At 35.2% G+C, this 14950-nt stretch overlaps 1 protein-coding gene across 1 annotated transcript in view; it reads left to right on the top strand.

Annotated features, from left to right (window-relative positions):
- Positions 1-14764, top strand: part of SMAD5 (SMAD family member 5) — a 46243-nt gene extending 31479 nt beyond the window's left edge. The window contains exons 5-7 of the mRNA XM_082836099.1: positions 10334-10555; positions 12322-12578; positions 14007-14764. Coding sequence (XP_082692225.1) covers positions 10334-10555; positions 12322-12578; positions 14007-14150 — 623 coding nt within the window. The 3' untranslated portion in view covers positions 14151-14764. The remainder of the gene's footprint in view (positions 1-10333; positions 10556-12321; positions 12579-14006) is intronic.
- Positions 14765-14950: the final 186 nt, after the last annotated feature.

The raw sequence follows: 14950 nt of genomic DNA, 5'->3' as shown, positions 1-14950 counted from the left end.
TGATACCTCACTGTAGTTTTGATTTGCATTTCTCTGATAATAAGTGATGTTGAGAAGCTTTTCATGTGCTTCTTGGCTGTATGTCTTCTTTGTTTTTCTTTTATTTTTTAAATTAAAAAAACTTTTTAACATCTTTATTGCAGTATAATTGCTTTACAATGGTGTGTTAGTTTCTGCTTTATAACAAAGTGAAGCAGCTATACATATATCCCCATATCCCCTCCTCTTGTGTCTCCCTCCCTCCCTCTCTCCCTATCCCACCCCTCTAGGTGGTCACAAAGCACCGAGCTGATCTCCCTGTGCTATGTGGCTGCTTCCCACTAGCTAGCTATCTTACATTTGGTAGTGTATATATGTCCATGCCACTCCCTCACTTCGTCCCAGCTTACCCTTCCCCCTCTGCTTGTCCTCAAGTCCATTCTTTACGTCTGCGTCTTTATTCCTGTCCTGCCCCTAGGTTCTTCAGAACCATTTTTTTTTTAATTCCATATATATGTGTTATCATACTATATTTGTTTTTCTCTTTCTGACTTACTTCACTCTGTATGACAGACTCTAGGTCCATCCACCTCACTACAAATAATTCAATTTTGTTTCTTTTTTTGGCTGAGTAATATTCCATTGTATATATGTGGCACTCTTCTTTATCCATTTATCTGTCGATGGACACTTCCATGTCCTGGCTGTTGTAAATAGAGCTGCAGTGAACATTGTGGTACATGACTCTTTGAATTATGGTTTTCTCAGTGTATATGCCCAGTAGTGGGATTGCTGGGTCATATGGTAGTTGTATTTTTAGTTTCTTAAGGAACCTCCATACTGTTCTCCATAGTGGTTGTATCAATTTACATTCCCACCAACAGTGCGAGAGGGTTCCCTTTTCTCCACACCCTCCCCAGCATTTACTGTTTGTAGATTTTCTGATGATGGCCATTCTGACTGGTGTGAGGTGATACCTCATTGTAGTTTTGATTTGCATTTCTCTAGTAATTAGTGATGTTGAACATTCTTTCATGTGTTTGTTGGCAGTCTGTATATCTGCTTTGGAGAAATGTCTATTTAGGTCTTCTGCCCATTTTTGGATTGGGTTGTTTGTTTTTTTGATATTGAGCTGCATGAGCTGCTTGTAAATTTTGGAGATTAATCCTTTGTCAGTTGCTTCATTTGCAAATATTTTCTCCCATTCTGAGGGTTGTCTTTTCATCTTGTTTATGGTTTCCTTTGCTGTGCAAAACCTTTTAAGTTTCATTAGGTCCCATTTGTTTATTTTTGTTTTTATTTCCATTCCTCTAGGAGGTGAGTCAAAAAGATCTTGCTGTGATTTATGTCATAGAGTGTTCTGCCGATGTTTTCCTCTAAGAGTTTTAGTGTCTGGCCTTACATTTAGGTCTTTAATCCATTTTGAGTTTATTTTTGTGTATTGTGTTAGGGAGTGTTCTAATTTCCTTCTTTTACATGTAGCTGTCCAGTTTTCCCAGCACCACTTATTGAAGAGGCTGTCTTTTCTCCATTGTATATTCTTGCCTCCTTTATCAGAAATAAGGTGACCATATGTATGTGGGTTTATCTCTGGGCTTTCTTTCCTGTTCCATTGATCTATATTTCTGTTTTTGTGCCAGTACCATACTCTCTTGATTACTGTGGCTTTGTAATATAGTCTGAAGTCAGGGAGCCTTATTCCTCCCGCTCCGTTTTTCTTTCTCAAGATTGCTTTGGCTATTCGGGGTCTTTTGTGTTTCCATACAAATTGTGAAATTTTTTGTTCTAGTTCTGTGAAAAATGCCATTGGTAGTTTGATAGGGATTGCATTGAATCTGTTGATTGCTTTGGGTGGTAGAGTCATTTTCACAATGTTGATTCTTCCAGTCCAAGAACATGGTATATCTCTCCATCTGTTTATATCATCTTTAATATCTTTCATCAATGTCTTATTGATTCCTTCTAGTGTATTTTTCATTTCAGTTATTGTATTGTTCATCTATGTTTGTTTGTTCTTTAATTCTTCTAGGTCTTTGTTAAACATTTCTTGCATCTTCTCGATCTTTGCCTCCATTCTTTTTCCCAGGTCCTGGATCATCTTCACTATCATTATTCTGAATTCTTTCTCTGGAAGGTTGCCTATCTCCACTTCATTTAGTTGTTTTTCTGAGGTTTCATCTTGTTCCTTCATCTGGTACAAAGTCTTTGCCTTTTCATTTTGTCTGTCTTTCTGTGACTGTGGTTTTCCTTCCACAGGCTGAAGAATTGTAGTGCTTCTTGCTTCTGCTGTCTGCCTTCTGCTGGATGAGGCTATCAAAGAGGCTTGTGCAAGTTTCCTGATGGGAGGGACTGGTGGTGGGTAGAGCTGGGTGTTGCTCTGGTGGGCAGAGCTCAGTAACACTTTAATCTGCTTGTCTACTGATGGATGGGGCTGGGTTCCCTCCATTGGTTATTTAGCCTGAGGTGACCCAGCACTGTAGCCTACCTGGGTCTTTGGTGGGGCTAATGGCGGACTCTAGGAGGGCTCACACCAACGAGTACTTCCCGGAACTTCTGCTACCAGTGTCCTTGTCCCCAAGGTGAACCACAGCCACCCCCTGCCTCTGCAGGAGACCCTCCAACACTAGCAGGCAGGTCTGGTTCAGTCTCCCCTGGGGTCATTGCTCCTTCCCCTGGGTCCCGATGCGCACACTACTTTGTGTGTGCCCTCCAAGAGTGGAGTCTCTGTTTCCCCCAGTCCTGTTGAAGTCCTGCAATCAAATCCCACTAGCCATCAAAGTCTGATTCTCTAGGAATTCCTCCTCCCGTTGTCGGACCCCCAGGTTGGGAAGCCTGACATGGGGCTCAGAACCTTCACTCCAGTGGGTGGACTTCTGTGGTATAAGTGTTCTCCAGTCTGTGAGTCACCCACCCAGGAGTTATGGGATTTGATTTTACTGTGATTGCGCCCCTCCTACCTTCTCATTGTGGCTTCTCCTTTGTCGTTGGATGTGGGGTATCTTTTTTGGTGAATTCCAGTGTCTTCCTGTCAATGATTGTTCAGCAGTTAGTTGTGATTCTGGTGCTCTCGCAAGAGGGAGTGAGCGCACGTCCTTCTACTCCGCCATCTTGAACCAGTAATAATTTATATGCCATAAAATTTATCCATTTTAACTGTATGATTCGATGATTTTTAGTAAATGTGTAAAATTTTACACCATCACCGCAATCTAGTTTTGGAACATTTTCATAACCCTTTAAAAATACCCCTTGTGCCTATTTGCAGTCTATCCCCTCCTGTCCCCAGCTCCAGGAACCTTCTAATCTGTTTTCTGTACCTGTAGATTTGCCTTTTCCGAACTTTTCATATAAATAGAATCACAAATTGTGTTGTTTTCAAGATTCATCCATGTTGCACCATGTATCAATAATGTTCTTTTTTATTGCTGAACAGTATTTTATTTTATGGATATACCACATTTTGTTTACCCATTTATCTGTCGATGGACATTTGAATTGTTTCTAGTTTTTGGCTAGCATGAACAATGCTGTAATCAACCTTTGCAGATAGGTCTTTTTTTAATTTTTCTGCGTCACAGGGTAAATTTAAGTATTTACGAGAAACTACAAAATTACTGTAAAGTGAAAGCACCATTTTACATTTTTACCAGTACCATATAAGGGTTCTAGTTTCTCCATATCCTCCTAAGACTTGTTATTATTTATCTTTTTGATTATAGTTATTCTGATGGGTGTGAAGTGGTGTCTCATTTGTTTTAATTTGTGTTTCCCTAATGAGTAATGATTTTGAACATTTTTAATGTACCTAGCCATTCATGTATCTTCTTTGGCTTATTTAAATCTTTTGCCTTATTTTTTTAATTGGGTTGTTTGTCTTATTGTTGAGTTGTAAGAGTGCTGTATATATTTTAGATAGAAGTCCTTTGTTTGTCTTATTATTGAGTTTTAAGAGTTCTGTATATATTTTGAATAGAAGTCCTTTTTCAGATATGTGATTTGCAAATATTTTCTCTCAATCTGTGGATTGTCTTTTCATTTTCTTAATGGTGTCTTTTGAAGCACAAAAGTTTTAAATTTTGATGAAGTTATCAATTTTTTTCTGCTTTTGGTGTTACATCTAAAAAATCTATGTCTATCCCAAGGTCATAAAAATTATTCTCCTGTGTGTTCTCCTAGAAGTTCTTTAGCTCTTATATTTATGTCTATGATTCATTTTGAGTTAAGGTTTTTGTATGTTAACGGTCTAAATTCATCTTTGCGCAAGTAGACATCCAGTTGGTTCTAGCACTATTTGTTGAAAAGAGTATCATTTCTCTACTGAATTGTCTTGGCATCTTTTTCAGAAATCAGTTGACTATAAATTTAAGAGTTTATTTTAGGACTCTCAATTTTGTTCATTGATCTGTATGTCTGTACTCACCATCTTGATTACTAAAGTTTTATAGTAAGTTTTGAAAACAAGAAGTGTTAGTCCTCCAACTTTGTTCTTCTTTTTAAAAATTGTTTGGCAATTCTGCATTCTTTGCATATTTTCATATCATTTTAGTATCAGTTTGTCAATTTCTGTCCCCCACCAAAACTCTTCCTTGGACTTTGATAGAGGTCACATTGACTCTTTAAATCAACTTGGGGAGATTTGCTGTCCCCTTCTAGTACACAGACATGGAATGTTTCTCTTTTCTTTTTAAATTTATTGCTAGGTGTGTGGAAGAATTTTTTAATTTCGAGTTTGGATTCTTCATTGGTAGATAGAAATAAAATTGATTGGATGAAGGCAGTCAAAAGGCACATACTTCCAGTTATAAGATAAAGAAGTACTAGGGATATAACGTACAACATGATAAATGTTGTTAATAACACTGCTGTATGTTATATACGAAGCTGTTAAGAGAGTAAATCCTAAGAGTTCTCATCACTAGGAAAAAATTTTTTTGTTTCTTTAATTTTGTGTCTATATGAGATGATGGGTGTTCACTAAATTGATTGTGATAATCGTTTCATGATGTATGTAAGACAGATCATTATGCTGTATACCTTAAACTTGTACAGTGCCATATGTCAATTGTATCTCAGTAAAACTGTATGAAAAAGACTTAAAAAAAGACTTGCGTCACCTGCATCTTTAATTGCTTTGCCAGTTTGAGCTGTAATTTTAGACATAACTTTTGCTACAAAGATTTAAAATATAAGAGCATTTTAACCACTCTAAAATTTAGAAATAGGAACTTGAGACAAATTAGATTTTTCTAATAGAAATATTCTGAGCCTAAAGCCCTAAAGGAGAGTAAGGAAACCAATTAACTTTAATTTAAATAATCATGTCTTAAGTAGTGAATGAACCAAGTTCTGTTGTTAAAGAACAACTGTATTAAATCCCTGAAAGGTTAGTTTCAAAATGGCATTAATGCAGTGGTTTCAGGTCTAACTAATGAAATAAATTTCTATTGGTCACTATAAAAAAATTTTTTTTAATTAAAAACATACAGTTGATTTTTGTATATTAATCTTGTAACCTGAAATCTTGCTGAATTCATTTATTAGTTCTAGTGGTAGGTTTTTTGTGTGTGCATATGTGGATTCCTTAAGGTCTTTTAAATATAGGAGCATGTCATCCATGAATAAAAAATAGTATTTTTTTTTCCTATCCAATCTGAATGCGTTTAACTTCTCCTTCTCTCTTATTATTAAAGGGCATATATGAAAAACCTATAGCTATCATAATTAATGATAAAAAACTGAATTACTTTCCACCTATAATTGGGAGTAAAACAATGATGTCAGCTTTTATTACTTCTGTTCAGTATTGTTCTAGAGAGCCTAGCCAGCAAATTGTTAGTTCTCTTCTATTCCTAGATTGAGAATTTTTATCATGAATGAATGTTGGATTTTGTCGAAAGCTTTTTCTGCATCTACTGATGATCATGTGAGTTTTTTGTTCTTTTTTTCTAGTAATAAGGTGTATTACATGAATTGATTTTCTGATGTTAAACCAACCTTGTATTCCTAGGATAAAACCCATGTGGTCATGGTGTATAATCCTTTTTTATATATTGCTTGGCTAGGTTTACTAATATTTTGTTGAGTATTTTTGCTTGTATATTCATGAAGGATATTGGTCTGTAATTTTCTTGTGATGTCTTTGTTTGGTATTGCTGTCAGGTAATAATGGCCTCACGGAATGAGTTGGGAAGTGTTCCCTCCAATTTTTGGAAGAGTTTTTGAAGTATTAGTATTATTTCTTCTTTAAATATGTGGTAGAATTCACCAGTGAAGCCATTTCGGCTTGGACTTCTATTTGTGGGAAGATTTTAAATAATCGATTGTTTCTTTAGTTATTATATTGGTCTATTCAGAGTTTGTTTTTTCTTGAGTCAATTTTGGTAATTTGTGTCTTTCTGGGAATTTGTCCATTTCATCTAAATTATCTAATTTGACATAAAGTTTTTGGTAGTATCCTTTATAATCTCTCTAATTTCTGTAGGAGTTGGTAGTGATGTATTAATTCCTGATTTTGGTAGTTTGTGTCATGTTATTTTTTTTCTCGTTTATTTAGTTAAGGGATTGTCAATTTTGTTTACCTTATTTATTTATTTTTTTTTGCGGTACGCGGGCCTCACTGTTGTGGCCTCTCCTGTTGCGGAGCACAGGCTCCGGATGTGCAGGCTCAGCGGCCACGGCTCACGGGCCCAGCCGCTCCGCGGCATGTGGGATCTTCCCGGACCGGGGCACGAGCCCGTGTCCCCTGCATCGGCAGGCACACTCTCAACCACTGCGCCACCAGGGAAGCCCTTTGTTTATCTTTTGAATGACAACTTTTCCCTCTTCCATTGAATTCCACTCTAATCTTTATTTCCTTCATTTTTCTTGCTTTGAAGAATGCAAGTTTACTTTTAGTTTACTTTTCTTTTTGTAGTTTCTGAATCTTACATTATTAATTTGAGTTGTTTCTTTTCTAATATGGGTGTTAAAAACTATTTCTTTCCCTCTAATCACACTTTTAACTGCATCCCATAAATTTTTATTTTTGTTTGTCTTTATTTTTATTCAGTTGAAAATATTTTAAAATTTCCGTTGTGGTTTCTTCTTTGACCCATGGATTATTTAGTAGCATGTTTATCAATTTCCAAATATTTCAAGATTTCCCAAATTTCTTTTTGTTGTTGATTCCTAATTTAATTCTGTTGTGTGCTTTGAACATATTTGGTATGATTTCAGTTCTTTAAATTTGTTGAGACTTGTTTTATGCTTGTTTTTGTATAGCCTGTGACCTAAGAATGGTTTCTAGATTATTAAAGAATTGTTAAGAAGAAGAAGAATATATGACAGATAGTACGTGGCCTGCAAAACCTAAGGTATTGCATCCCACTTGGTCATGGTGTATAATCCTTTTTATATGTTGCTGGATTTGCCCATTTGGGTGGGTAGAAAAGGTTTGCCAACCCTTGGCAAAACATATAGTCTCTTTTAGACAATACTCCATGTGCCTTTGAAAAAATTGTATATTCTGATGTCGTAGGGTGTCATAGGATCTCTGGATTTCAGTTAGATGAAGCTGGTCAGTAGTGTTCAGATCATCTGTATCCTTGCTTATTTTCTTTCTAATTGTTTCTATCAGTTATTGAGAGTGGGAGATTGAAGTCCCCAGCTACTACCGTTGAATATTTATTTCCACTTCTAGTTCTGTTAGTTTTTGCTTCTTGTACTTTGGGGGCTCTGTTGTGTACAATTCAGTAGCATTGAGTACATCCACAGTATTCAGCAAACCATCACTCCTATCCATTTTCAGAACTTTTTCATCATTTCAAATAGAACTCTGTACCTATTAAATAATGACACCCCATTCCCCCTCACCTTACCCCCTTGGTAACTACCATTCTGTAATTTACATTAGGATTCATTTTTTGTATTAACATTCTTTGGGTTGTAACAAATGAATAATGACATGTAGCCATCATTATATTATCATATAGAATAGTTTCACTTCCCTAAAAATCCTCTGTGCTCTGCCTGTTCATCCCTCCCTCTCTCCTAACCCCTGGCAACCACTGATCTTTTTATTGTCTCCATAGTTTTGCCTTTTCCAGATGTCTTGTAATCGGAATCTTACAGTATGTAGCCTTTTCAGATTGGCTTCTTCACTTAGTAATATATATTTAAGTCCCCCACCAACCATGTCTTTTCATGGCCTTGATAGCTCATTTCTTTTTAGTGTTGAATAATATTCCATTGTCTGGTGTACCACAGTTTATTTATCCATTCACCTCTTGAAGGATATCTTGGTTGCTTTCAAGTTTTAGCAGTTATGAATAAAGCTTCTATAAACATCTCTCTGCAGTTTTTGTGTGGACATAAGTTTTTGACTCCTTTAGGTAAATACCGAGGAACACATGTGCTGGATTGTATGGTAAAAGTTTGTTTAGTTTTGTAAGAGGTCAACAGACTGTCTTCCAAAGTGGCTGTACCATTTTACATTCTCATCGGCAGTGAATGAAAGTTTCTGTTGCTCCTCTTCTTCACCAGCATTTGGTATTGTCAGTGCTTTGGATTTTGGTCATTCTAATGGTTGTGTAGTAGTGTCTCTTTGCAATTTTAATTTGCATTTTCCTGATGACATGTAATGTGGAGCATCTTCTTATATGTTTATTTGCCATGTGTGTATCTTCTTCAGTGAGGTGTCTGTTCATGTCTTTGACCAGTTTTTCTCATTACCTTGTTCATTTTCTTGTTGAGTTTTAAGAGTTCTTTGTATATTTTGTGTAACAGTCCTTTAACCAAATGTGTCTTTTGCAAATATATTTTCCCATTCTGTGGCTTGTCTTCTCATCCTTTTGTTGGTGCCTTGGTGTTGTATCTAAAAAGCCATCACCCTATTCAAGGTCATCTAGATATTCTCCTCTGCTATCTTCTAGAGTTTTATAGTTTTGTATCATAGGTCTGTGATCCATTTTTGAGGTAATTTTCATGAATAGTGTAAGATGTTGTGTCTAGATTCATTTTTTTGCCTGTGAATGTCAGTTGTTCTTATACTATTTGTTGGAAAGACTATCTTGTATCTATTATTGGGGAAGTAACCAAGATCCTTCATCAAAGATCAGTTAACTATATTTATGTGGATCTATTTCTGGGCTCTCTATTCTGTTCCTTTGATCTCTGTTCTTTTGCCAATACCACACTGTCTTGATTCCTATAGCTTTATAGTGAGGCTTTAAGTTGGATAGTGTTAGTCTTCCAGTTTTGTTTTTCAATATTGTGTTGGTTGTTCTGGGTCTTTTGCCTCCTCATGTAAACTTTAGGATCAGTTTATCAATATCCACAAGATGATTTGTTGGGATTTTTATTGGGATTTCATTGACTCTGTAGATCATGTTGGGAAGAACTGACATCTTAAGAATATAGAGGCTTCCTATACATGAACATGGACTATATCTCTGTTTAGTTTTTCTTTGAATTCTTTCTTTAGAGTTTCATAGTTTCCTCATATAGATTTTATATCTATTTTGTTTGGTTTTTACCTAAATATTTCATTTTTTGAGTGCTGATATAAATGGTAATGAATTTTTCATTTCAAATTCTACTTGTTCATTGCTGGTATAGGAAAGTGATTGACTTTAGTATATTAACCTTACAACTTGCAGCCTTGCTATAAGTGCTTATCAGTTCTGGGAGTTTTTTTGGCAGTCATTTCAGATTTTCTGCATAGACAATCTTGTCGTTTGAGAACAGACGGTTTTATGTCTTCCTTCTCAATCTGTATACCTTTTATTTCCCTTTCTTGTCTTAGTGCCTCAGCTAGGATTTCCAGTGTGTTGTTGTAAAGGAGTGGTGAGCACATCCTTGCCTTGTTACTGATCTTAGCAGAAAAGCTTCTAGTTTTTCACCATTAAGTATGACGTTAGCTGTAAGTTTTTTGTAAATGTTCTTTATCTCAAGTTGAAGAAGTTCCCCTCTATTCCTAGTTTGCTAAGAGCCTTACTTAGTTTTTTAGTTCAAATTTTTGTTTAAAATAATTTTACAGATACTGGTATAGTTAAGTCTTTCAGTTTGCTGAAACAGAGGTTTGTCATCTCAAATTTAAACCTGGATTAGATTCTGCTAGAAAAATAACTTAAAATGTGATGTTGCCTATCCGTGTATATGTATAATTTTGAAAATTGTTATGATCAAGGCATTTCTGATGTTTGTTTTTTTGAAAACAAACATACAAACAGACTGAAAGTCAGGAAGGACAGTGAGACTTAAGTGAAATATCTGAAAATTTTCTTTTTCATATAGTGCTTGGGTTGGGTTAAAGGAAACACAGAGTCTGGAGTTTCTGATAATCATTAAACATTTTTTCTGTCTGGTTTGTTCACAGATGTTCAGCCTGTTGCCTATGAAGAGCCCAAACATTGGTGTTCAATTGTCTACTATGAATTAAACAATCGTGTTGGGGAAGCTTTTCATGCATCTTCTACTAGTGTGTTAGTAGATGGATTCACAGACCCTTCAAATAACAAAAGTAGATTCTGCTTGGGATTGTTGTCAAATGTTAATCGTAATTCAACAATTGAAAACACCAGGCGACATATTGGAAAAGGTACTTTTGTCATTTTCCTACATTCAGTTGAATTCAGTCATTTGTTGTGCTTGCTATGTAGTCTGCATTGTGTAAGGTTCTGGGGCATACAAAGAAGCTTAAGGCATGGTCCTGCCCTCAAGTTGGAGATGTTGAAGAATGTATTAAGTAAAGACAGACTTCTTTTCTTTATCCTACCTATTTTTTCTTCATAGTACTTAGGGTCTGAAATCATACTATTCTGTGTTTATTTTTTTTAATTTTCAGTCTTTTTGACTGAAATACAAGCTGTACAGAAATTTGCATTGTTCACAACAATATCTTCAGCAACTAGAATGCTGCCTGGCTCATAATACATACACAAGAAATATTTGTAGAATATATGAATGCTAGTGAAGGATTAAAATTTTTAAATTATGGTATTTGTGGAATATTTTGGGTTGAAGACCTGAAAGAATTTCCATTATGTTAGAGGAGCAGGGTTACTGGTAGGATATCCAGTTTGAATGACGTAAGTCTTCAATGGCTTCACTGCCACTTCTCCCACCTTTTAAATTCAGGTAACAGGGTTTTATTTATAATTCATCCTGCAAGATAGTTGCCACAGCAAACAAGGAACTTTCCACATTGCAGTGAAATGTCTCATGCATCAAGTGGTCAGAAAGGAAACCTATCCCAGGTAGAGCTGTTTGCCTCTCTTTTAAGAAGTTTTATTTTTACCACTTGCTACTTTTTGCTTCTTTGACTTGAGAAAGTCTTGGTCCAAATTAGGAACAAAAGGTAAATAACTTTAATTGTAAAATGATTTCTTATAGAAGAGATTCAGAAAAATACTATGTCCAAAAATAAGTTGGAAAGAAAGTTTCCATTCTTTTTTGACAGAACTGTCAACTTGCCATGATTTTTTTAGCTAAAATGCCTCACTTCTATGCATTGATTTTTCATTCTGCAGTAGAATAATTTAAGAGAAATCTACTTGGTGAATTCTTAAATTCTAGAATCATTTTCCTCTTTTTTCCCAGTATACAGTTCTAGGATCCTTTCTTCCACGACTCATTTTTATTTGCCCAGAAGCAAAACTAGTTTTTAATGTCATAGCCTGAAACTAGTCTGTGACTCACATGTGTGTACTGTGATGGTCTTTTTAGTACTATTTGCAGTGGAGAAAAGTTGGGAACAACTTCAGCTCTAGCTATATAATTTGAATTTTTAAATATTGAACATTCATATATTATTTATATATTTTTTAAATACCCAAAACATTTTTTTTAAAGGAAAGTAAAATACATCTGCCATTTAAAGGCTTTTCCTATGACCTGAAATTACATATGTGACTTAGCTTTTTTTTTTTTTAAATGCTGCAGACCTTTCCATTAGCAAAATGAGTGCAAAACTTTTTGCCAAACAGCTATTCATGATAGTTGATAGCACTAAGAATTCCTTTGAAAGGACTCATCATAAGGTGCTTTTTGGGGATATTTTTTTGCCATTGCTTTCTTTCATAGAGATGATAAATGATTGTTGGAAAAGGAAAAAAAAAAACCTGAGAACTGATAACCTAATATGCTGCCAACTTGAGACTTAAGTCTTAGTTATTTGAGGATCATTTTAGATTTAGGCACATTAACCTCTTGATTATCTTTGGCAGCATAAGGCCATCTAGTGGTAGCTTCTGTCTGAAGACTTGCCATAGGGTAGTAGTTATTCTTGGTTGCACCTCATACAACTTCCTCGATTTCATTATACTGCTTTGTTAAGTTTACTCTTGTAATGCCTGTCTTTTTAAGGTGTTCATCTGTACTATGTTGGTGGAGAGGTGTATGCAGAGTGCCTCAGTGACAGCAGCATATTTGTACAGAGTAGGAACTGCAACTTTCATCATGGCTTTCATCCTACCACTGTCTGTAAGATTCCCAGCAGCTGCAGCCTCAAAATTTTTAACAATCAGGAGTTTGCCCAGCTTCTGGCTCAGTCTGTCAACCATGGATTTGAGGCAGTATATGAGCTTACCAAAATGTGTACCATTCGAATGAGTTTTGTCAAGGTGAGTGGGTTGTGACCTGTGGCTTAATTTGAGTCACTGTAAATATGTATATTATATGTCTGTAGGTTATAATTTTAAAAAGTCTTTGTTAAGTGAAAGGTAGTAACTATTTTTTACCTGATTTAATAGGTTTTTAAATAAAATTCTTGAATTTATAACTTAAACCACATGATTGGTCTAAGATTTTATTTTATAATCCAGACATTATAAAGTGCTCAGTATTGATATTGATATTGAATAGGGGCTGAGTTTATAAAAGAATTTCAGTTAAAGGCTAAATTGCTAGAAAGCATTTAATATTAAAATTGCTTTTTAAGTTCCTTAGCTTCAGCAGTTTCAATCATTATTGGATCCCATTAGGTTGATGTAAAGAATTCTTTACCATACTAAAATTATTTTCCTTGTTTTAAGCTCTGTTATTAAGGAACTTTTCAAATTTATCATTTGCTCTTGGCCTAATTTTATTGGTATTCCAAATGATGGTGCATAAGCAAAATTTAGAAAGAATTTTGGTGTTATATTTCAGCAACCTGTCCTGTACCTGCTTGTTCCTTAAGGATTTAGCCAAAGAAGAGCAATTGTCAAATGCTCTGTGTACGTTTTTTTTCTTTTTGGCCCACAGCCCCACAGCCCGGTGTTTTCTTGCTATAGGCTTTGTTATAGGCCTGTTTATGCAGCAGTTTATCAATAGCCCTGAAGGCATTTCCCTTGCCTTCTATAGAAACATGGCTTTTGCATATTCAATTTAGTCTCCCAATCCACCCTCATCACAGCTGCTTACTTTTCCTGGGCCAGGACTACTGTAAGCAGTAAAGCAGAGAGCTAGTTAAATTCAGGCAAATAGAAGTGAAAAAATTCTGTTTTACTCTTGGGAGTTTTAGGCTAAAGTGGTCCAGCTCAATTCATCCCAGTAATTTCCCATCTTAAAGGATAATGATATGTGACTGCCACTTTAATTACATTTGTATGCATTGATCAGATTTACAGCGCCTTATCTGATGTTTAAAAAAACCCCTGAAAATCAAAAACTTTTTGTTTACAAAATCTGATGTGAACTTACATGAGGTTATATTTGAGTTTTATTTATCCCATTAAGAGAGAATATAGCTCACTGCAGGAATATTAATATTTTAATTATGAGGTATTTTACCATTATTAACTTCCTAAAAGTAAAAAAAAACAGAATTCTGAAACATATCTTGTTCCAAGGGTTTCTATTAAGGGATTATATGTTATTATAATGATGCAGCTATTGTGTTGCTTTTAATTTCATGGTGAATGCTAAGATTGGTTTTGTGATAGTTTTTCCTTTAGGTATGTCTGTATATCTCTACTGTTAAAGTTTATTTTTGTTAGTGTGTTGAAATTGGTTTCGACTGGTTGACAATTTAAAACGTGGCTTGCCATGTTATCTGTTCATTTTCATAGGGCTGGGGAGCAGAATATCACCGGCAAGATGTTACCAGCACCCCATGTTGGATTGAGATTCATCTTCATGGGCCTCTTCAGTGGCTGGATAAAGTCCTCACTCAGATGGGCTCCCCTCTAAACCCCATTTCTTCTGTTTCATAGTGTAGAAGTATTCTTTTTCAGTTATATTATTAGTGGACTTGTTTTAATTTTAGGGAAAATTTCAGTACAGATACTGTGAGCTTACATGGAAAACAGATATTACAGCTTATTTTTTTTCTACATAATTGTGACCAATACATTTGTTTTTGTGATGAATCAACATCTGTTTGTATTCATGTTCATGTGATTAACTCTCAAAAGTGTTGTGAAAGATGCAAAGTGAGTATTGTGCCCCAGTTCAGAAGTTTGGCATTGATCTTAAACTGGAACATACTTTTGCCTTATTGTCCCAGCAGTTTTTTTATTTGTTAAATTTTTTTGGAAAAGTAATAGATCACATGATGAAAATTATAACAGTATAAGAAGGTGTTCAATGAGAGTCTTCCGTTCTATTCTTGATTCTCCAGAAGCTGTACTTTTACCAGTTTCTTAGTCCTACCAACTTTAAAAAAGTGTAATTCATTGTTTTATAAAAGCATATGGTAGGGGCTTAAAGGAAACTATAAAAAAGAAGTCTTTTATTTGAAGGAACACTATGCACTGCTCTAACAGGTAGTGTTCAGTAAAAGCCAAGTGATAGTTTTCTAAGTGACATAAAATTTACATTTAATACAGCTAAATGTTTGTCAGTGTATTGTGACTTCACTCAATATTATCTTTTGTAAAATATTTCCTTTTTTTAAAAAAACTTACTGCAAACAACGGATCTCCAGTATATGTCATTTACTCAAATCTGTCATAAGTACTACTTTATAGCTAGTGACAGTGCATGCACGGCCTTGTTCAGTTGTGTTTGCTGC

The sequence above is a fragment of the Leucopleurus acutus genome (genome assembly GCF_964270905.1).
Source record: "Leucopleurus acutus genome assembly, chromosome: 3".
NCBI classification, from domain to species: domain Eukaryota; kingdom Metazoa; phylum Chordata; class Mammalia; order Artiodactyla; family Delphinidae; genus Leucopleurus; species Leucopleurus acutus.
This window is presented reverse-complemented; position numbering and strand designations above follow the sequence as displayed.